Source organism: Poecilia reticulata, chromosome 8 (genome assembly GCF_904066995.2).
Source record: "Poecilia reticulata chromosome 8, P_reticulata-male-v2, whole genome shotgun sequence".
In the NCBI taxonomy this organism is placed as follows: domain Eukaryota; kingdom Metazoa; phylum Chordata; class Actinopteri; order Cyprinodontiformes; family Poeciliidae; genus Poecilia; species Poecilia reticulata.
The window spans coordinates 24401445-24425304 of NC_088837.1; the positions used below are offsets into that span (position 1 = coordinate 24401445).

Genomic DNA, 23860 nt, shown 5'->3' on the forward strand with positions numbered 1-23860 from the left:
CTAAAGCTGAAGTCTTATTTACTAAAGTCTTACTTTTTTCTCTAATGGGTCAGTCTTCTTTAATTTTTTCACATTTTTACTGATTGGACCTCAAGAATGTTTCAGAATCAGGAGTGGAAGTTGTTTCAAAGCAGCTCAAGTCAATATTTCTGAGTCCTCTGGCACCCATCTGACCCGGTCACAGGGAACCTCCACCACAGCTAGTTCTTCTTGGTCCAGTACAATCCTGCTTCTTGTTGTAGCTCTAACCGTCTTTACACTGCAAAAACACAAAACAAACCAGGTGTTTCTGTCTAGTTTCTCATGTAAATATTTCAATACACCTGAAATACGACAAAACTACCTTGCAAGTAACTTTTCAGTGAGTATAGGACCTTATTGTTTGTTAAAAGTTATTTAATATTGATGAAAAAGTACTGGTTCCACTGGCTGACTATTTCACTTATAACATTGGAAAATATTTTGATCTTATAAGTGAAATAATTTGCCAATAGAACTATTACTTTTCACATCAATTTTAAGGACTTATCTACTTAAAACAAGTTCCTGTAATGTGATGAAAAGTTACTTATAAGTTATTTCTGTCTTATTTCCAGTGTACTAAGATATTTGTACTTGGCAAGATTTTTTTCTTTTGAAATATAATAACAGGTCCAACCAGGTTCTGCTAGTGGATCCAGTTGTGTTCTGGTTCTTGTCTGATCCTCCCCTCCCTGTGGTCTGTTCAGATAACCGTAGGCAACCACAGCAGAGAGACAAAATCCAACCGTCTTGTGAACTAGTGTCTCAGGGCCTTAAGATCCAGATTTCTAGAGGACGAAAAACATCCATGAAAATGGGAAAACTGTATTATGCAGTGAAATCTGGAATATTTGTAGAATTTGTTGGCTTGGATATAAAGAATCTGGGTTTTCCATACAGTCTTGGTGAGAGTGTCCCTCTTGCTGTTGAGGGAAAGAGAGACTTTACTGGTTCTGTTTTGACAGCTGTAGTTAAAAACTGAGTTTTTCCATGCTGGTTGCTCAACGATGCTCTTGTTAGTGGGCAACATGGAGGCTAAATGCCTTGTTCAGTGGCTGGGGGAGTCGTAATTGAATCAACAGCTTTCAGATTGGAAGTTGATGAATTTCTCCACTGAGCTTCAGGGGTCTTACCAACACTGATTTAATGGAGAGTTGAAACAATCGGATGTTTGGTGCAGATTCGGCTGTTCTGCTGGACCCAACCTGAGTTCCTGACATTGTTCTGGCCTGATAATGAGGTGTTGCTTATACAGGAGCAGTTTTTGTGGCCTGGAGAATTTGCCTTGGAGGTGGAAACTGAAAAAACTGGTTCATAGTCAGATCACCTTCTTGAAGGCGGAATTGTACCGATTCATGGAAAACAATTTTAGGAGTCCCGAAGACCGAGAACATCCCTGATGGACTCCAGACTGCAGGACACCCAAGATTAATCTGTAATACGGATCAGATTATGAAGGTACCAGAAGGTTTTAGAGTTTATTGTTCATTCGGCCAGCGGTGGATGAGAACGTGTAGTTGTCAAACCGCAGAACCATCACATGTACTAACCAACATTTCAACCAGTGGACAAGCGTCTCAGTCACTGTCCTGTTTTAACCCAGAAACATCTGTATAAATAATAATTTTTCACCTCATACCTCAACTTTTTATCTATATTCAGACCTCAGAAAAAACCCTGATATAAAAGTTATCAATGTCTGTACATAAGAAAAAGGCGTTGTGGTCTTTTCTTCAACCTGTCAACAAAATGTAGTGTGAGGAGTTGTTGAAGAACTAAATCTAGTCCAGATTAGTTTATGATTAGTTACAGCAAGAGATCTCCATCCTGTTAAACTTTCAAATTGAACTAGTCATCACTGTCACTACATCTTTCCTTCAGAGATCCTAGAACTTCACCTGAGTCCTCAGAAACATAAGAACTTCTCTTCTGGTTTGATCCGTCTCTGCTCTGGTTTAACGAGGGCAGATTAGTTGGCTAGTTAACTACAGTTGTCATGGTGACTGGTTGCTTAATTAGCTTTGAACTTTGACCAACAAGAAACACTCTTCTAAATGTGGTATGGCTGAAAGTCTTCATGATGTTTCTGGGATCTTTAAAAACAACAAAAATCTCCTGGAGGTTTAAATGAACCCAACACCTGGTGGACTTGGGTTCTGTTCTGGGTGTTTGTGAGGAAACGGTTCTGGTCGTTTTGGAGACTCCAGCAGCAGCCAGCCAATGTTCTTCTGACAGCCTACCTATTCTGGTTTCAGAACCATGGTCTTGGGGTGTTTTCACCCTGATAGTCTGGTAGATTCGGTTTGACACTTGGACCAAAATTGCAACATTTTACACTTTCAGCTGGTGCGGTTCACTTTCTCACTGCACTGAGTCAAACACACCAAACTCTTGGAAAATCTGTTCCCCTCCTCGCATGTGGTGGCGCTGCACCAAAATCCACTGAAGGAAATGACACAAAACCTCATTGAACACAACTTTCTTCTTTCTTCTCAACTTTCTTTAGGTTTTAACAGTTGTTGGATTTTGCTTTTGTCTTTGGCAAAAGACTATGAGCCATTTCTCGCACTGGTGATAAACTCATGCATTTGTTTTGGTTGTAATTACCTAGAATGCCCTGTGCTGTACTGTAGTCTGCTTCCTGATTTTAGAGCAGTTTCTGGTACTATTGGTGTTCACATATGCATTCAAACCGCACCAGAGTTCACTTCAACCAAACTGAGGTCTTGGTTTGTATGCAGAATATAGTTCAATTAAATATTCACATCTACCCGAACGAACTGGACTTTCTGGGCAAAACACCTTTAGTCTGTGAGGTTAATTGGTCTTTCTTAATAATTTAGCAATGATTGTCTGTCCTACGTGTCTTTGTGTCACCCTGCAATGGACTGGAGACAAGCCTTGCATGTACCCAGCAAAATGATAGGTAAAGACAATCACCAGCCTCCCAGTGACTCTACAAAGATGATGATGGATGGTGGTCTTTTGATTGGTGTGGAAGATCAAAAGGAGATTACAAAGATGAGACTTTGCAGACAATGTTCAACAAGGTTCATCTTGATGATGGACATCTGACCCAACGGTTGAACGGTTCAGGAACGTGTTGTAGTTTTGACTGAGCTTCTTCTGGAGTTTTGGATACACGAGTAGGTCTTGTTGACCTTTGGGGTTAGTTTTTGAATCATTTCAACTACTTCAACAGGTCTGTGGAGATTCCACATTGGTCTCTGTGCTTTTCTGTGAGATTTAGGAGTCTGATTATGTTTGTTCATTGGAAGAGTTTTCTACAAGATAGGGTCTTTTAAAGGGAACTGAACAGGAGTCAGAAGGCGTTTTTAGGTTGGAAAAATCTGAGAGGAAAGTGTGAAGATGTTCTAGAGGTTTCTTATTAGGGTGTTTGTCATAACCCAGAACAGGTTTGACCTATATTTATGCTTAAAAGGTCTAGAGGGATTGAAGAAATCAGGAAATGAAAAACGGAGGACACTTGAGGCCCTGAAAACTGGAGGAACCATGTTGAAGAAAGATCTGCTGGAAGTTTCCAAGTTCTAGAGAAGAACTTCATCAACAACAGAAATATACAACATTTCTGAGCAAGTTTTAGAACCGAACAGGTGAATCTGACACCTGAACTGCTCAGCTCAGAGACTCCCAGAATCGTCTCATCTTTCTGTCTCTGAGCTGATCATGTGTCAGATAGTAAACGTGCAACTCGGTGTCATGTCGACTCCGTGTGGTCGGATTTTCTCAACATTCCTGTTTGTTTTCCAGTGTTGTGTAGGAAGACTCGGCTGAAGGATTTATGAGCTCAACCCGGTTATTTCTGTGCTGAGCGTGACCACACCCACACTCACCCACAGGGTAAAGGTTGGGTTTCCTACAGATGTGCTCTGCTCTGATTGGCTGCTGGGTCTGTGATGTCACATGACACACCGTCATTGTGGATCCCACCATGTTGTAGGAGACGATCCTCTGCAGGAATGTTTGCTCTGCTCTGATTGGTCGATGTTCCAGCCACAAACCTCGAACTTGGTCTGATGATTGACAGCTCTGTTTATTTTCTGCTTGCACAGAACAGTGTGTGTGGGTGTGTATGTGTGTGTGTATGTGTGGGTGGATGTGTATGTGTGGGTGGGTGTGTGTGTGTGGGTGGGTGTGTGTGTGTGTGAGTTACATGGAAGTTTGCTGAAGGGAAGTGCTGTGTCATGCAGACAAACATTGAGTGAGAGAACGGAGTGAGAGGTGGCCGCATTCCAACATGGAGTCTCAAACACACCTGAAGCAGATCAGATCTGGGTCCAGATTCTTCAGAAGGTTCTGGTCGATTTCAGTTCAACTGGTGATCCAGGATGTTTTAGAGCGAATAGTGAAAACATCAGACCGATTGGATGGATGAATGGGTGGATGAATGTATTAATGGATGGACAGAGGAATAGATGACTGAATGGTTGAATGGATAGAGATGATGGATGGCTGGGTGGATGAATGAATGGATGGTTAAACAGATGAATGGATGGATGGATGGATGGATGGATCAGTGGCCTTTAAATCCTGTGGACTGCGGTCCAACCTAACAATAGGACTCTACTTCAATGTTGTTTTGACTTCACTTTTGTCTTGGGGCCCATTTTGATTACACGTCATTAAAATCGACCAGATCTCACATTTGATCACATATGAATCAGATTTCAGTCTCTCTGGAGTCTGAATCTTCTGGTCGGACTATTGTTCCTCCACAAAGACAGGAAACGCACGACGTGATGTCATCAGAGGGTGGTGTCCACATATCAATGTAGGCGGGGCTTAGAGCTGACAGGAAGAGCAGGACTTCCCTTAGTAAACAGAGCTGGCGTGGACTCAACCTCCTGTCATTGTTCTGTGAGACAGAGTGCCTGGCTCGGAGGCAGCCAGGCAGGAAAACTCAGAGAGGAGCATTTCAGTGCTGGAGATGGGGCTTCTTGCTTTCTAGCAGGATCCAGGCCAAACATTGTCATCACGATCAGCTGCTGCAGCTGTTCCGGTTCCTTCAGAGGTCCAACCTTTGTCCAAGACTTGAAGGAATGTGGAGAAATCAGAAAAATCTGTCAGACACAAAACAGCAGTTGGGTTTTTAACTCGGCATTTTGTTAGCATTAGATTAGCCGCCAGTCACAAATTTGCAGGATAAAAGTCACAAATTGCTCTACAAAAGAAAAATAAATACTAAGAAGTGTAAAAGAACAGCAATCATGATATAAAGAAACGATAAAAGATGGTAATGTCAACTAAATAGTTTAATCTTTTTCTCCAATCATGATCCAAAGAGAGCCTGAGAACCAGAACCGAAACCCGGACGCGAGTCTGAGCTGAGCTGCGTTTCTGAAGTCAGGAGGAGGTTAGTGCGTTCAGACAGGTTCTAACATGAAGAATGGCTTGTTGCTGTCATTCCTGACGGGTTCCGTGTGCAGCTGCTGTTACTCGAGGAATCCTGAACAAAACAATCATCAGCTGTGTTGTTCTAGTTCTGGGATCTGCTGTTTGTTTTAAATGATCTGGTTCAGTCTTTATGAGTTCTGAATCAGGAGGTCCTCAAGGAGTGAGCCATAATGAACTGTGGGTCCAGAATGCCTCGGAACCAACAAAAGACACTAATAAAAAAATAAAAACATGTAGAACCGACCAGAAATTGTGACATCGCATTCTAAATGTTAACTTGTCTTACAGCTTGTTACACGTAAATCTGAGGGTGTTTTCACACCTGGCAGAATTGGTTCGATTGCTACACACAGTTCAGAAATGTTTTGATTTTTTAAATTTTCTAGAAAAAAATGAATTTCTGACGTTGAAAAGTTCAAAAATTGCTAGAAAAGCTTAAAACTCAAACGTTTAAAACGTCCATGTTTTCCTTTAAAATTTCTGACAATCACAAAATTGAGTTTTCTGTTTTTTTTTTTTTTTTTACAAATATTAAACATTTCAAACTCAGGAATGTCCAATATTTTTTTCTAGAATATTTCTGAGATTAATTTAAAAACATTTCTATTTTTTTCCTGGAAATGTTATGACTTTTTTAAACTGGGGAATTTCCTTGTGTTTTCCAGAAAATGTCAGAGTTTTTAATTTTTGGCAGGGATGTACTCTTTTTTTTCCACGTTGTCTACAATGGCCCTAATACGGCGTCGTAGCTGCAGTTCTTTTGTCAAACCAACCAAACCTTTAAACAAACCTGTTCCCCTCCTCGCCTGTGGGGGCGCTGCACCACAGAAGGAACCGACACAAACAACTCAGAAAAAGACACTCAGAGCAACATCCAGAAAAAGACACTCAGAGCAACATCCTTCCTCACAAAATGTAAACAAAAATGGAGTAACTTTTGATTTTTAGCAGTTGTAAGATTTCCTTTTTGTCTTTGGCTAAATACCACGGGCCATTTCTCCTGCTACCGCTAGACGAGCGCGTTTGTTTAGGTTGTGTTTACCCAGAATGCCCTGCGCTGTAGTTCACTTCCTACATTTCGAGCGCTCTTTCATCCGCTTGACCTTCACATGAATTCAAGCCATTCGAGACTTTACTTCAGCCGAACCGAGACCGAGGTTTGTAGGGACCGGAGTTCGCATTTTTGGTTCCGCCGGTCGCGTTTGGGTCTTAAACTGAAGTCTGTTTTCAGTCGGGTTTAATTATTAGAAAAACCACGCAAAAAACGTATTTTAGCTAAACAATTGAAATTGAGTTTCAAAGTTTGCTGTGTGAAGGTAGCATTAGAGATGTTCTGGTTTGATCATGGCTCAAAATCCATGAAGAGGTGGATCAGAACCAACATATCTGAAAATAAAATGTTTTAGTTGATAAATTACATTTGAAGTAAATCATGATTAGAGCATTTTTCAGATTATTTAGCTCCTTGATTGCTGGATCTGTTGTTGCTAATTTCATGTCGTCTCCTTTTAGGGCCGCTGAGAATCAGCGGTGACCTTTGACCCCTCACCTTCAGAGCCGTCTATCTGAGGGGGCGGGGCCTGGGGAGATCAGGGAGGGAAAAATGGCAGCGACCTCCAAGGTGCCGAGCAAAGGTGAGTGTGTTGGTCATGTAGAAGCAAACCGGACCTGAGAGGTTCTGACTGAGCAGGTTTGTAGAAAAGGCCTAAATGCAATCTAACTTTCCAGGTCTTGGTCTGGTTCTGGTGGAGTTTGAGTACGAGTACAAAGATCAGAATGGGGTTCTGGTCACCATCAAACCCAATGAGCGCTACGTCCTGCTGGCCAAGACCAATGACCACTGGTGGCACGTCCGGAACGACAGCAGCTCCAAAGTCTTCTACATTCCGGCCAAGTACGTGAAGGAGCTACCCACCGACTTCCCGTCCCTATTGGACTTTGCTGACAAACCCGGTCCAGAACCGGTCCCTCATCCTGTGGTGGCTCCAGTTCCTGTTCCTGTTCCTGTCCCGGTTCCAAAGAGTCTGGAGGAGCCTGGAGGAAGCAGAACCAAGCAAAATGATGAGGTGACAATCCGCCTCAGACCCGACTCTTCCAACCGGCACCACCGCAATGAGAACCGCATGTCCACTTTCGGCGTACCTCTAGACTTACCGGACCTGGCACATGTATCGCCGAGGGTCCGTACAAACCACTCTGCTGGTTCTGCTGAAACCGGAACCACAGCTTCCACTGGGACTACAAACATGGCTGACAGTAAAAAGCAGCCCCATGTCAAGGGGCACCATGAGGACCAACAGGATCCTGGGAAACCGCGGGTTCCCAGCTTCAGTCCGGCAGACCCGCGGACATCCAGCCGGCACCAGAACCAGCCCATCCCTGTGGAGATGCCCGTGGTTCCCCCTCACAGCAAAATGTCTGAGGGTCGTCATGACAACAAGCAGCAGAAAGAGGAGCCAGAGGAGGAGGAGGAGGTGGCTGAGGAGGCAACAACATCAGAGAGCAGCGAGGAAGAGGAGGAGTGTCGAGGTCACCACATCTACGAGTCCATCCAGGACCTGAATCTGGACCTGGAGGCTCTGAGACTCCAGAAGGCTCCATCAGCAGCACCTGAGTCCTCACTTCCTGCTGCGGCTCCGCCCTCCTCAAAGGTAAGACCCGCCCACTTATTCTGTCTCCTGCCTGATTTAGGTTTTAATTTTCCAGAAATGTTTCTGGTAATTGAGGTTTCAGAAAAGTTTTTATTCACATTTTATGTAACATGACTCTTTCAGCCAATAGTCTTCTGCAATGTCAGTAGCTTTGATTGGCCATGTGGGAACAGTGTGGCACATCTTTTTTCTGTCGTCCTTGAACACATCCTGACCCAGACAGGTCCTTGAATGCAGCACGCGTGCTGAGATTGAAGGTTTACTTCCTGTGTGTGTTTCCTGAATGATCCTGATTTCCTGTTGGAGTCTGGAGGAAACAAAACGTGTGTGCTGCTCAGGTCAACATGGCTTTGTTGGATTCTTTTGACCTCCTGATCAGCAGGTTGATGTTCTGGACGTTTCATCTGCTGCAGCATGAAAAACAGAGTCTGATGTTCAGAGGCTGCTGGTCTCCCTACAAAATAAAATCTCTGTGCAGCCGTGGCTTGTTTCCTGCAGCGTCGGCACAGGAAGCTGGAAGCAGAAAAAGCTGTTTCCTCTTTTTATTCTCCTCAGAGCAAAAAAAAAAAAAACTGCTGAGCTTTTGCTGTTTAACCCTAAACTGGCTTCATGTTATTCTGGTTCTGCTGTGGATTTATCTAGATGTTTATCGTGAATTCAAAGATGAACCAAGTCAACAACAAATTGTAATTTATCCGCTGGTGTTTATGTAGTTTTTCTGATCCAGTCCGAGCAGGATGTTTGTAAGGATGAGAAAGTTGTGAATGATTCTAGCTCTGCAGCTAGTTCTGGACAAGTTCAGGGTCTCGGTGTAGAAAGTCTGATGTCAGAACAGGATGCGATGAGGTCAGGTGGAAGCAGTGATGTCACAGCGGACAGGAAGAGGTCAGGACAGACGGGGTGAGGCAGTGGTGACGGTGCAGCGACACCTGCAGGTCAGAATGGGAACAGAACCAGAACCCAGACTGTTTGTGTCTCTGAGTAAAACTCTGAAAGCTGCAGAACTTCACCTCCCAGCTTCATTCAGCTGGTCTTAAAGCTGTCAAGTGTTGCATTGTGGGAAACAGAGTCAAAGCTTTCTCTGCTGCCAGTTTTTTTTATTTCCAAATGCTTTTGAGGAATTAATGATTCTGAAGGAAAATCTAAGGGAAGTCGAGTTATTTTACCCCGAAGTTCCCAATATGGAAACAAATAATTGTGTTTATTAGCAGAACTTTCTAAATAGACAAAATATATCTTAATTAAATGAAATTATATTGTTGTAATCAATGACACATCTTTACTATGTTTCTTATCAAGTAGAGGAAAATGTGAAGGAAGAGATTTGTTAGTATTTTTCTTAACAAGTTGACAGACCATAACATGATCTTTTTAACAAGTGCTTCTCCTTAACGAGCTCTTAACGAGTTGTCCTTTATGAGCTGTCTCAGATAAGTCTCTGGTTTATGACTAGCTTTGTGTAAAGTTCTGATTTCTTCTGATCTAAATTTGCCCCATGTTGATGTTTTTACCTCCAGTTGGTCTGATTCCAACTGATCACTGATTAGCGCATTTCCTTTATTGATTCACGTGACGATCTTTGGACTCGGACAGTAGGTCACCTGGTTTCGCCTGTATCTTTGTCCTGGAGTTGTTTATGCGATTCCCGGAGGATCCACCAGGGTCGTTGCTGTAAATCAGCTGTAGTGGGGCAAACTCCTCCTACAGCTCCACAAACATTTATTACCTTTCCGGGTATCCGTACAGGGATTTCCTTCCAGCAGCAGGAGAAAACTCCTCCTGGTCAAAGTCATGTCACTGCTGATTGGTGGATCATCTGAAGCTCTTCCTGGTCAGCCTCTGTATGAACCAGGTCAGAGTATGTTCTGTTTGATCAGTTAATGAACGGACCTGCTATTGACTGGACCAGTTTTTGAGTAGAACCAGTTACTGACCTGATCTTCTATTGAATGGACGAGGTATTGGGCTGACCCACTTTTAACAGGCTATCAACGGAGCGGATCAGTTTTTGACTGGACCAGCTATTGACCGACCCAGCTATTGACCGACCCAGCTATTGACCGGACCCAGCTATTGACCGACCCAGCTATTGACCGGACCCAGCTATTGACCGGACCCAGCTATTGACCGGACCCAGCTATTGACCGGACCAGCTATTGACCGGACCCAGCTATTGACCGGACCCAGCTATTGACCGGACCCAGCTATTGACCGGACCCAGCTATTGACCAGACCCAGCTATTGACCGGACCAGCTATTTAGACGACTAGGTATTGACTCGATTAGGTTTTAGTGGTACCAGTGACCAGCTAGTGACCGGTGCAGTTATTGACTGCACTCGCAGTTAAACTGACCTGTTTCTGGAAGGACTGGTTGTTGATTGGAACAGTTACTGGGAACTGTGGATTCAGATGATGATGGTGTTCCACTGGGAGATTGATATGAAGGTGAGTGACTTCAGATGAGATCTTTTTCTGCTCATCATGACCATGACTGATTCTGGTCCTTGAACTATATCTTTGGACCCTGCTGAAGAACTCAGATGTAGATTTTGCTTTTAACAACAGCAGGGGGCAGCATAATCAAAGTGAACCTCCATCAAAACATAAACCAATTATGTTCCTGGTGTTTTTTGTAAGATCTCACGTGGTCTGAAAGGTCAGGAGATCAGATAAATCGGAGTAAAGGAAAACCTACTAGAAAGTTTTTAGTTTGTTGATGAAAGATGTGACTTTATGAAGACTGATGGGATCATCTGGGTGAAACCGAGTACTTTCAGATCTCCAGCAGCTGGTTCTCAGCTGGTTCTAAACAGACTGCAGCTCCCTGAGGATCTGATCGCGCTGATACCACGTTTGTGTTTTCAAGATGATCAGATAGCTTCTAACATGGGGCGGAAGGGAAGCATAGGCAGGTCTGAGGAAGTCTCTAACACAACTGTGACAAACCCTGAAAAGGTTCACTTAGAATGCTGTTGCCTCATTTCGTCACATGGTTGCAGGACATTAGCATTTCCACATTGTTTTCATACATAGTGCAGGATCCCTGGATCTTCCTTTTACTTTTATGAAACAGTTACAGAGAGAGCTCCACCTTTCTGCAGACAGCCTCCTCTACGGACAACGGCGTTGCAGTTTCCATCCAGGAGCTTTTAGCCATTTGACAATCTTCTTAATTATTTAGTGAAGAATTGTACAGATGTAAATAATTCCTCACCGTTTTGGATAAAAACAAAAATGTTCTTGTCATCTGCAGTCACAGAACAGAAATTGGATAGCGGAAGCAGAAGTGCTGTCCCGCTTCACACAAAGACGTAACAAAGTAGTTTGACCCGGGCCTATTGTTGAGAAAAGATCTTGATGATGCAATTTTTGTCACACAATTGTCAATAGGAGCCATTTTTGACACTTTGGACCAAGTATATCTGGAAAACAGTGAACCAGTGTACGTGGAGGCTTGAAGGGTTGTCTCCAAAAACAAAATGGTGGCAGGACTTCGGATTGCAAAGCTGCAACAAATGTAGTTCTGGGACAATGTCCGCTGGACAGATAAGACCAAAGTAGAGATCTTTGACCATAATGCAGAGAACCATGTTTGGAGAAAACCAAATCCAGCAGATTGGCACAAACACCTTCTGCAGCAAAGCACGGCAGTGGATAGGTAGTGATTTGGGCTTTTTTGCAGCTGCAGGACTCAGGACTTGGTTCAATCAAGACTGACGGTTTGGAATCTTTTTTGTTCATTTAACCTCAAAATGTTGATAGAGCTCCATGTCTCTGACGCAGATGTTTGAAGGGATTCTGGTTCTTTGGAGCATTTTCACATTTCCATGAAGGTTATATAGGAGATGTAAGATTCCTGGGTGAGGTCTTGGAAACAATCAGCACTTAACTTCCAGGAAGACTTTTTGGACAATGAATGAGAGTCAAGTTCAGACAAATCCTGAAGACCTAAAGCCAAAAAAAAGTGCCACTGCCTATGGTTCAGTAGGGGCGGGGCTTATGTTCACAGGAGAATAGAGAGGGGGCGGAGCTACAACAGACAGCCATTGAGTCTGGCAGCATGACCCAGCTCCACTGCAGGCAGATCAGAGACAGGATGAGAAGTTTCCTGATGGAGGTTAATGTATCCCAGACCTCAGGACAAACACAGAGGGATGCCAACAGGTGAGTCGACTTCCTGTTGGGCTCTCCTTGGTTCAGCTTTAATCCATGCTTTTTGTTTCTGAGAGCCTCAGTCTGCAGCTGCAAACAGAACCGGCAGGAAGTCTGGACTTTGTACCAGGCCAGGGGGGATTTACTGTTATAGAGCGAAAACTGAGACAAACTAAACGATGAGCTGCTGTAGCTTTGCTTCATCGCATGACCCACAACAACAGAAGGTAATTGAAATATAAAGTATGGAGTCACAGATGGAGAAGCTAATCTTCTCAGAAGCTGTTTGGTTTGAAGTTCTGATCGTTTTGAGTGAAAATGTGAAGTTCCTGTTTGGGTTTCTTGGGTTAAAACCGCATGGAGATGTTCAGTCAGCTCTTGCCATTTGACGAAAATGGGAATCATTTGCTTCTGTGTTTATACAACATGGGAGGAGTTCTTCCTGTTGGTCTGCAGCTCCATCCACCCAGGCAGACAGAGATCCCGGTCAGAACAGGGTTTTTCTGCAGCAGTTAAGAAAAACTCCACTTCAAGCTTTGATTTTCTTCAAAAACATCAGTAATGGACTCATGTTAAACAACAGAACTCAGCAGAAATGTACTTTTGCTCAATTTTCTGCATCTGGAGATTAAATATCAGCTTTTTTTTTTAGAACCAAAACATTTCAAATGGATAATTTAAGTACCGTATTTTCCGCACTATAAGGCGCACCGCATTATAAGGCGCATAGAATAGACGCTACAGTTTGGGTTGCCAATTTGTATTATTACACATCCACATTGTAAAGAATTGGTCCCCGAGTACTTTATATAGTAGGCTGCCCCAGTCATTGTTTCACTCACGGTGTTGGTGTTGCCATATTGTACCCAACTGCTTTCTGGGTAACACAGACCAACCGACACGCTGCCACCGCAGTCTCTCCCAACCCCCCCCCCCGTGGCTTTAAATGTATTATCAAACTTTATTAACAAACCAGCATTCTGACAACTATCCCAGCATGCACCGCGCACTTCTTCTTCTACGGGGAAAATGAAGTCGGCGGCTGCTTACCATAGTTGCTAGACCTACATTGGTCCATATATAAGACGCACCGGATTATAAGGCGCACTGTCAGCTTTTGAGGAAATTGAAGGTTTTTAGGTGCCTTATAGTGCTGAAAATACGGTGATTAATCAGGTGCAGTTCAGAGAAGTTGACTTAGAGTTTCAGCAGAGCCACTCAGAGTAGATTAAGACTGCCATGATGTATACAGCTCAGTATTCAGGGACAGAAATGATATTCCACAGTAACACCATAAATTGTTGGCATACACTGCTAATCAACCTCCTTTGCTTTTGCTGCTCTTCTTTAAATCTCTGTTGGCCGTCTGGTTAGAAATATGTTGGAGTAGGGGATACCCATTATGATGGCTGTAGGAGATGAGTTGAATTTTCTTTTCCTCTCTCTGCGCTTTGGTCTTTGGGGTCGTAGTTCATTTGAGCTTTTGAGTTACTAATTAGTTGTTCCCAGCTGTAAAATAAATACATAAATGCCATGGTTACGCATCATAGTGACCATTCAAAAGCAAAAGTCTACAGAAAGTATTGAGCAACATGCTGCCACCACTATTCTAGGAACAGCTGATGCTCCCAAACCTTCTTCACCTCATGTTGGGGTTTCATGGTGCATACTGGGAGACCTACTGGAAGAACTGGGAGATAACAGTGGACTCTATCAAAACCTGAAGGGCAAAGAGAGTCAAACAAAACTAGACTGACCGGGTTCACCTCAGAGAGAGGCAGTTTCCTTGCATTCCTGAAGCTGTGGGTTTGATTCCATCTTTTTTTTTCACTCCACATGGCCTCGCAGTTGTGCACTGGACTGTGTATTGTTTATGAATCTGTGGCCTTTTTAAGTTGAGCTGGGTGAATAAAACTCCGGTTGGACATAGTAGGGCAACATATTTACAACTTAAACATGGGATTCACCAAATAAGAAGATTCCTGCTGATAAGCAATGATTAAAACCTGTTCATTTTACCCTCACAGAAAATGGGAAGATGTTGTTTGAGGAAGATTGGTTCTGGTTGAGAGATCAGAATGAAAATTCCTGAACTGCCGGGACCACAGCTTCGTCAATGAGTCAAGTCAAGTTTGTTTATGTAGCACATTTCAGCATTAAGGCAGTTCAAAGTGCTTTACGGCATAAAAACATAATACATCTGTATTATGAGAGCTCAACTTCTTTCATTACAAAATGTAATCAACAGTGGAGTAACGTCAGATTTAATTGGTTGAAGACTCATTTCCCCTTCTAGTGCTAAACTCTTGTTTGTTTTTACCCAGAATGCCTGGTGCTGTAGCTTGCTTCCTGCTTTTGGAGCGATCTTCCATCCGCTGTCATCTACATGTACTAATCAAACTCGGACCTGGTTTTGTTGGTGGACCAGAGTTAAATTTTTTTAGCCTGGCTAAGAGTTCGATTACGCATTCACACCTCCACAAATGAACCGGACTTTCTAGGCAAATGGACTAAAGTTGAATTAAAGCGAACTAAACAGGGCTGGAGTGAATGCATCCTAAAATGAAGTACCAGGGTTTCTAAGAGAAATTCATAGAGTTGGTCTCCCAAAACTCAATGACGTTCTAGTGGGATACATAAAAACATATGGTGCACTGTGTCTTTAAACTAAAATTAAAACTTTTCTCACTCTCTCTCTTTAGGAGCAAAGCTCGCTCTCCCCTATTTCGCCCATCTACGCCAACGTCTGCTCTCTCAAGAAAACTTCTACTCCTCAGATCTCCATCTCCTCCCCAACTAGTGTAGACCCTGACCAATCGGAAGGAGGCCACGCCCTCTTATCTCCAAGCCCCTCCTCCAGCATGATAAGCCCCGCCTCTCCTCTCAGCCCACAAGACGAATGGCAGGTGAGATAAAGACAAATGACTGTGGCATGTCAAAGAAGCTGCAGGTGGAAATGCAGAAAAATTGTAACAAGTAGAGAATTTAAGGAAAAATCTATTAAATCTGATTAAACTTTGAAGTTTTCTGTTTTGAATACAGCTTGAGTGTAATCCTCCTGTGCACTGAGTTTGTGTTACACGTAAATAATTAAAGTTTGATCAGATGTTACCTGAGATCATCAGGTTTCCTCTGTGGGGATCAGGTGTTAATAAGGAACAGCTAAAGCTGTGATGTTTTGCTCAAAGACACGTCAGTAATGAGACGTCCCTGTCCCTGCTTCAGACTAGTTGATCCAGGAACCTCAGTGAAGTTGGACTCCACCTTCTGCAAATCAAATAAAGTTTGTGCACCTCTATAATTTTAAAGATATTAATAAATGTTTCCTGAGGTCATCAAAGGTCAACCAGCCACCCTACTTTTACAAAATAAAATGAAAAGGAATCAATTTTAATAATTTTGTGACGTTCTGAATATTAATATAAAAGTGTAGAATGATGGTATGTGCCCCCGTTTGCTCAGGTTTACACTGATCAGGAGAGCGGCAGGAGATTTTTCTACCACCCTCTAACCAGACAGACCACCTGGTCGGACCACCGAGGCCAAACGTCGGCCATAGACATGGACCTGTCCAGTCCGCTCTCCCCGGCCTCCTCTCAGGTACCACAGCTCCTCCCTGATCGGTAACAGCAGGCGGTTCTGGTGTCTCACCCGGTTCTTCTTCCTCTTAGGGTTCCTGTGAATGGGAGGAGCTGCTGGACGAAACATCGGGGCGAGTCTACTACCACAACCATAAAACAGGAACCACATCCTGGGCTCTCCCTGACCCAACATCCCCATTATCTCCTGCTGGATCCACAGGCAGCAGAAACCAGGACGACGTCCCGGTATGAGGCTGAGATTATCCTGGATTACTTTAGTTTAAGATCAGTTGGCATGAGTGGTTTATCTTTGAAGCAGGGTGTAGTCTGGACTTGGCTTACAAAGGGGATTTATTATGCAAAATTCACATTTTGCTAATTTTTGTACTTCTATTTTGGGTCTGAACCGCCTCTGAAAAAAACCCCACACAGTTGTTGTCTGGCAATAAGTCCATGTTGTTTTGTTTCTGGGAAAATGAGCCACTTCAAATACCTTCAGAAAGTTACATCACAAATCAGTAGGCACTGCTTCTGACCCGTTACCTAGCAACCCCAGTGGAGCTCCACTGCAGTTCTGGCCCTCTGTACAATGGCTGCTGGAAAAGACAAGTGTTTTGTTGTTCACTTACCATCCAGAAACCACTTGATGCATTCTAGTTGGTTGTGCAGGACGTTCTCATTCTGCTTTTCAAATATGTACAGAGGTATATTTGTGCATCTGTTTGCAGCCATTTTTACATGAGAGTGTAAACTTTGAGTTGGGGGGCGTGGCCAGCAGCATCTTATTTGGATTTAAAGTGACAAAAGGCCCTAAAACGGGTCAATCTGACCTGATCAGGATAAGATATCTTTATCTAAGAATGCTTTTGTGCAAAAAATATAATAAACATGTTTTGTATATATAATAAACATGTTTTATAAAGACCATAGACGTATCTTAACCTGTTCAAGGAAGCATAATTGAGCACCTTTAATGATTATTTGTTTGGTTTGAAGCCTCCTCTACCAAACCCAGATTATCCCGTGGACAGACACAACAACAATGGAGACTCTGTCTTTACGGTACGAAGGAATCTCAGTTTCCCCCAGTATTCCCTGCCTTTCTCTGGTTTGACCTCCAGTTTGTGTTCCCAGCAGCTCCCGCAGATTCCCAGAGCCCAGCTGGACGGCCAGCAGAAGCAGCAGGAGGTGAGCAGTCACATCACAGGAATATCAGTCCTGTCTTCCCTACAACCTGCTGAGATCAGGTGGTTCTATTGTGTTGCAGCAGAGGCTGATGGGTAATGGAGTTCCTGCGGAGGGAGGAGCTGCACAAGTCAAGATCATGAGACACAGTATCGCTGAAGATGTGAGTGAAACATGTTGATCCAGAACGGTTCTGAGGCGTTCTTCTCTAACATTCCCGCTGTGTTCCAGATGTTTTCTCCGGGACACAGAAGGATATCCTCGGACCTCACGGACGCTTCCAGGAAGCATTCGCCTGACAGTCCGCAGGTACAAACTCACCTGTCTCAGTTCCCTAACCCCATGAGGCCCTCACAGACCTGTTCATGGATCTTCTGACCCATTTCATCAGATTTTCCTTGACTTGTTTATTCATGTAACAGTTTGTTCAGCCATTCATTGACTCATTGACTAAAGCATACATTAATTTCCAGACTCGCTCATGTGCTCACTGACTTCCTGACTTGTTCATTCATCCGTCGACTCATCCCATTATTTCCTCCTTCCAGTTTCATAGTAGGCTCAAGCTGAGGAGGAACCTGTCCAACCACAGCACAGGCAAACCCCAGCGCCATGTAGGTTCTGAAAGGCTGGTGGAAGTTCAAGGCGCCGTTGTTAAATGTACTAACATTTGTTCTAACATCTCTTTTTCTTTTTTACCAGTAGGGAACTTTTTGGGCAGCTTAGACATCCTAGCGCCTCCTGCTGTGTAAACGCAGCACTGCAGCTCTAATCTAAAATATTATTAAGCAAAGAAGTTTGACCCAAATTCCTTCTGACAATGTCCATCTCTGGCAGTAAGACTTTTGCCCAGAAAGTTTCTGAGTTTTTTTCCCACTAATCCCACTAACCGCGAATCAATAACCATTCATCCTGTCAGCTAACAGTTCTGAACTGCTGGATTTGTTCTGATGTTGGTTCTGCTCTTGGTTCTGGAGGGTTTGTTTGGTTTCTCCAGTCAGACTCTGTTTCATTCAGCAGTTTGGTCCAAACTGAATAACAAAGACTACATGTACCATCAGAACTCTGGTTCACCCTGAGGGAACTCCAACATGTCACTCAACATCCAACATGTCGCTCGACATCCAACATGTCGCTCGACATCCAACATGTCGCTCGACATCCAACATGTCACTCAACATCCAACATGTCACTCAACATCCATCATGTCACTCAACATCCAACATGTCACTCAACATCCATCATGTCACTCAACATCCATCATGTCACTCAACATCCATCATGTCACTCAACATCCATCATGTCACTCAACATCCAACATGTCACTCAACATCCAACATGTCACTCAACATCCATCATGTCACTCAACATCCAACATGTCACTCAACATCCATCATGTCACTCAACATCCATCATGTCACTCAACATCCATCATGTCACTCAACATCCATCATGTCACTCAACATCCAACATGTCACTCAACATCCAACATGTCACTCAACATCCAACATGTCACTCACCATCCATCATGTCACTCACCATCCAACATGTCGCTCACCATCCAACATGTCGCTCACCATCCAACATGTCGCTCACCATCCAACATGTCACTCAACATCCAACATGTCGCTCACCATCCAACATGTCACTCAACATCCATCATGTCACTCAACATCCATCATGTCACTCAACATCCAACATGTCACTCAACATCCAACATGTCGCTCGACATCCAACATGTCGCTCGACATCCAACATGTCACTCAACATCCAACATGTCACTCAACATCCAACATGTCACTCAACATCCAACATGTCACTCACCATCCAACATGTCACTCACCATCCAACATGTCACTCAACATCCAACATGTCACTCAACATCCAACATGTCACTCAACATCCAACATGTCACTCAACATCCAACATGTCACTCAACATCCAACATGTCACTCAACATCCAACATGTCACTCACCATCCAACATGTCACTCACCATCCAACATGTCACTCAACATCCAACATGTCACTCAACATCCAACATGTCACTCAACATCCAACATGTCACTCACCATCCAACATGTCACTCACCATCCAACATGTCACTCACCATCCAACATGTCACTCACCATCCAACATGTCACTCACCATCCAACATGTCACTCAACATCCAACATGTCACTCAACATCCAACATGTCACTCAACATCCAACATGTCACTCAACATCCAACATGTCACTCAACATCCAACATGTCACTCAACATCCAACATGTCACTCAACATCCAACATGTCACTCAACATCCAACATGTCGCTCGACATCCAACATGTCGCTCGACATCCAACATGTCACTCACCATCCAACATGTCACTCACCATCCAACATGTCACTCACCATCCAACATGTCACTCACCATCCAACATGTCACTCAACATCCAACATGTCGCTCGACATCCAACATGTCGCTCGACATCCAACATTTCAATCAACATCCAACACGTCCTTCAACATCCAACACATCCTTCTGCATCCGACATGTCCTTCAGCATTCTTAAACATGTTCCTCAGCATCCAACATATGTAGAAATATCCAACATGTCCCTCAACCTTCCACATGTCCCTTCACATCCAACATGTCCATGACATTCACCTGCATCCAAAACATTGCAGAACATGAAGATTAATTAAATGTGAGAGAAGTAAAAGGGAAAAAGAAAAACTCTTTGTTGTTTTATTCACTTCTTTAAAAACAATAAAGATGTTTATTTCCTGATTTTAACTCATCAGCTCTTTCACTTCTCTATTGACGTTAAAACATGAATGACTCAAGTCGTTCCTCCTGCTTCCATACCACTTTTGCTTCAGACATAACCTTGGTGTAAATTTTACATCAATCAGAGGTTTTGTCCCATTCAGAGCTGCTTTCCCTCCAGCAGCAATGAAGACCTGAAGTCTGACACTTTGAAACTCCTACAGAGATGTTTCCTAAAGGCTGAGCTTCTGATTCACAGAAACCTCTCTGTAATTTGGCTGTTTTCCTTATTCTACTTTTGTTTTGCCTAAAGCACAGCATTTAAATCCTGAAGGCCTTTTTCAATCGGATCGCCTCAGGCGGCAATAAATCCTACAGCATTCATCTCTAGCACCAACCTAGACTGGTTTTGGCTCATTGTTAAGCTACATTATGCTTTTCTAAAGGTGAGGCTCTGATAAACCTTAAGGAGTCTAGAAGTAGCGTTAATAAAGTAGAGTTGGATCAAATCCTTTGCTTTGAAATTGTTCTAAGTTCCTGAATTAGTGGGAAAATGATACCAGAAGGGAGCAGACTGCTGAATGAAGGGACTGAGGTGGATAAAAGCCGTCAGGTAGACTCAGGCAGACTCTCACTCTCCACTCCCATGTTTACCAAGGAGTCACATTTCAAAGCTGACCTGCAGAAACATGAGAACTCACCTCTTTCTCTCTGTCTCTTCAGGGCCATCTGCTGGAAAAGGCAGGAATTGTTAACAAGACCAAATTGGTTGATCATGGCAAAAAGATGAGGTGAGATCCAGAGACTTCAGTTCTGATTCTGCCTCAGTTTGACTGGCCTGTGTATGGGAATTTGTTTGAACTCAGAGATGATTGTTTTCCATATTTGATGTTTCTGTTGAACAGGAAGAACTGGACTCAATCCTGGACCGTCCTCCATGGTGGGATTCTTACTTTTCACAAAGATCCCAAATCTTCCCCAGCTGGAAACATTGTAAGAACCATCCTGACGGTCCTGATCCACCCAACCTTTCTTATGACTTCTCTGTGTGCAAGTTCTGGAGACTTTATTAAGATTGTTTAGAGCTTTCTTTAGACTTTATTAGGCCATTTTCAGTCCAGTAATGCCTCATTTACATCGAGCAGCATGGGTCAGTGCATTTTGTCTGTTTCCATTGTAAAATTGGCCTATAGAACCAAATTGTACCACACCATTTCTGGACCCCCTTCAGTTGTAGGACCATAAGACAATGGTATGGCACGGTTACGGTGAAGCTACTGGCGTTACACAACCTCAATGATTGGGAGACAGAAAAATGTCACAGCTTGAATCACGTTTGTTGTAGAATGACGCAGTGTTGGGTGTTTGGGTTTGTAACCCACCTACTCGGTGAGAGTCCAACTGGCGTTCACATACCAATTAGTGGAAATGGGGCATAACTGACAATCAAATGTGGCTTTAACTCTCGGACAATCAAGGTACAAAGTATCAAAGTATCAATCAAAGTACAAAAAACAAAGTATCCAGTTAAAATCTAATCTTGTCTTTAACAAACAGAACCATGTAAAGATTGGACTTAGCATCTGAGATGTGTGGCATTGAAAGTTAGATGTCAAGCCTAGACATTATAAGTCAACAGACTAAGAGTTGGGAACTTTTATTTACCTGAATGTTCCATTGGTCTAAACTAAGCGTGTTAAACTAAAAAACTGAAACTGGACCTAGGCTGTTGCCAAAGTCAAAAGAAGAACTCTACAGGGACTTTCAGGAACCTGGAGAGCTGATCCAGATCGGATAAAATGATTTGTAAGATGAGTTTCTTCTGTCACAACTTTAGTGCCAACCAGATGCAGATATTCCCTCAGGCTGATGGCGTCTCCAGAGGACTGAGTAGGAGCTGAGATGATAGGTTTAGTGATGATCAGGTGGATTTCTGCTTTTCTCTCAGAACAAAGCAACGCAGATTGTTCCAGAGTACACTGTGGACCTGAAAGGAGCGTCGGTCCAATGGGCCGCCAAAGACAAGTCCTCCAAAAAGTTTGTTCTGGAGGTGAGGCCACAACAGCTTCTCTGTTGCCACGGTTACAGGTCAGTGGGTTGGGGGCAACTGTGTAATGCGTTTGTTTGTGCAGCTGAAGACTCGTCAGGGCTGCGAGTATCTGATCCAGTACGACACGGAGAGCATCATCTCAGACTGGTACAAAGTCATCCAGGAAGCCATCCAGCAGCTGACGCCTCATCAGCCGGTACAGAAACACACAGCCAAACCCACCCAACCTGTCGGCAGAACAGCTGCACCTTAAAGTCACTTCTAGTTTTGTTGGATCTGCCAGCAGCCTCTGGTGCCGTTCATGATGCCTCGTTGGACCACTTAGAACAGGCTGGGCTCTATGTGGTTTAGAGCGCCTCACCTCTTCTTTATCCAACCGGAGGTTTTACAGGACTAGCTTTTCTTCGCTGTGGTTGTGACTCAAGTGCCCACACTTGGACCTGTCCTTTTCTCTGAACTTCTTTTTGGCTTCCTCATACAGGAATGCAGCTGTTTGTTCTAAGCTGGTTCTCACTGTGTGATTCTTGGCCCATTTTAAGCCATTTTTCCAATCGTACGACTCGTTTTGGGATCAGGTTTGGAATTAATTGTATATTGTACATCAAGTTTTATACAAGGGGGTAACAAGAAGAAATTAACGGCTCTCATATTTGTGTGTACTGAAAATATCATTTAGAGAGTGCCCAGTTTTATCGTTATGCTGATGATACACTGATGTATCTTCCTGATAATGTTCTAATCCATTGCACCGTCACTAGATTAGAGCTGCAGGACTAGGTAACTCCACTCCTGTGGTTCTTGCATTAATTTTACTTTTTGTTTTGCAACTTCTTTCAGGAACCAGAGCATCTAAGCGAAGACGAGGACGACTCGGACAGAGAAGACAGGAAAAGGGGATGTGAGTCTTCCTGAAACTATCCATCATGTTAAAATAAATCCAGCTGCTGGATATAATTCAGATATGGTGGTTCCTTCAACATAAAAGCTTCTTTTGCTGGTAGTTTCTCCCAAAGTTGAGGCCCATGTTTTTTTTCTCCTGTGGTTTTTTCCAGCCACAAGGAGCAATTTAGGAGCAGACTCAGAGCAGAGCCGGATCCGGAGCAAACTGAGACGCTTCCTGCAGAGGAGACCGACGCTGCAGAGCGTCAAAGAGAAGGGATACATCCGAGGTACGGAACGGACCAGAACACCGACCCAGTTATGAACAGCTAACAGGAACATCAGGGGACTTATTATTCCTTCACATACGTTCAGATGCTTCTTGGACTTCTGACGGAAACTAGAAGTTTGCCGGTCGATCGGTCACCGATCATAATCGGCCGATTTTCGTGAAAAAGTGCATGATCGGCGATCATTGGCTCTTGTTGGCGATACCGATCACCTGCATCTCATTTCGCAGCCTGCCTGTGCCGCTGGTCTCCTCTTTCCTTCACACTGCGCAAACGCGCAGCAACAAATCCTTAGCGATGTAGAACTATAACGCACTGAGTGAATGGGGACGTTTGCGTGTTGCGGCGGAAAATTGAAGCATGTCAAAATGCATCAACACAACGAAGCTAATACGACATAAAAACAATGCCATACTTGAAGGAGTTTGGCTACATCGAGGTTCACTGCAGTAAAAAAGACATATGGAGGATCAGATAGCAGGTAAAGCAGCGCACAGCTACAAACACTCACCCGGATTAACATGACGGTCAGAAAACTAGACAAATAACCCGCAAAATTATTTAAGTCTTGTAGCTGCGATGTAAGACGCCGGTTCTGCTCTCGCTGTTGAACCGCTGCTACACTACAGGTAGTAATATTTCACAGACGGAGCGCCGCTTCTGCTCCACCTGGTAGTGACTCTCACACCGAACCTCTGCTTAAAGCTGCAGCATCTAACCTAAAAAAATACATTTTACATATTAAAACTTTCACTGTCCTAACATGAGACAGATAATCTCTAAAACATAATCGATCTCCTCCCTGCTCTGCATAATTACTCAGCTCAGTCAGAAACAGCCACTCAGAACTAGCAGTAATCGGCTAGCCGCCATGCTAACAGG

The 23860-nt window shown here is 43.6% G+C and overlaps 1 protein-coding gene across 8 annotated transcripts in view; it reads left to right on the forward strand.

The window, feature by feature from the left end:
- The window catches only part of arhgap27l (Rho GTPase activating protein 27, like), a 28322-nt gene that overhangs the window by 695 nt on the left and 3767 nt on the right, over nucleotides 1–23860 (forward strand). The window contains exons 2-17 of one of the 8 annotated variants that reach the window (XM_081610301.1): nucleotides 6949–7070; nucleotides 7165–8087; nucleotides 14944–15147; nucleotides 15704–15841; nucleotides 15913–16068; nucleotides 16819–16884; nucleotides 16957–17010; nucleotides 17090–17170; nucleotides 17239–17316; nucleotides 17556–17621; nucleotides 20483–20550; nucleotides 20665–20752; nucleotides 21708–21809; nucleotides 21892–22005; nucleotides 22647–22707; nucleotides 22862–22978. In XM_081610301.1, coding sequence (XP_081466427.1) covers nucleotides 7040–7070; nucleotides 7165–8087; nucleotides 14944–15147; nucleotides 15704–15841; nucleotides 15913–16068; nucleotides 16819–16884; nucleotides 16957–17010; nucleotides 17090–17170; nucleotides 17239–17316; nucleotides 17556–17621; nucleotides 20483–20550; nucleotides 20665–20752; nucleotides 21708–21809; nucleotides 21892–22005; nucleotides 22647–22707; nucleotides 22862–22978 — 2347 coding nt within the window. In that variant the 5' untranslated portion in view covers nucleotides 6949–7039. Of the gene's footprint in view, nucleotides 1–6242; nucleotides 6352–6412; nucleotides 6594–6948; nucleotides 7071–7164; nucleotides 8088–14943; nucleotides 15148–15703; nucleotides 15842–15912; nucleotides 16069–16818; nucleotides 17011–17089; nucleotides 17171–17238; nucleotides 17317–17555; nucleotides 17622–20482; nucleotides 20551–20664; nucleotides 20753–21707; nucleotides 21810–21891; nucleotides 22006–22646; nucleotides 22708–22861; nucleotides 22979–23860 lie in introns of those variants that run through there. The other 7 variants (XM_081610303.1, XM_081610302.1, XM_081610304.1 and 4 more) reach the window with 7 other exon arrangements.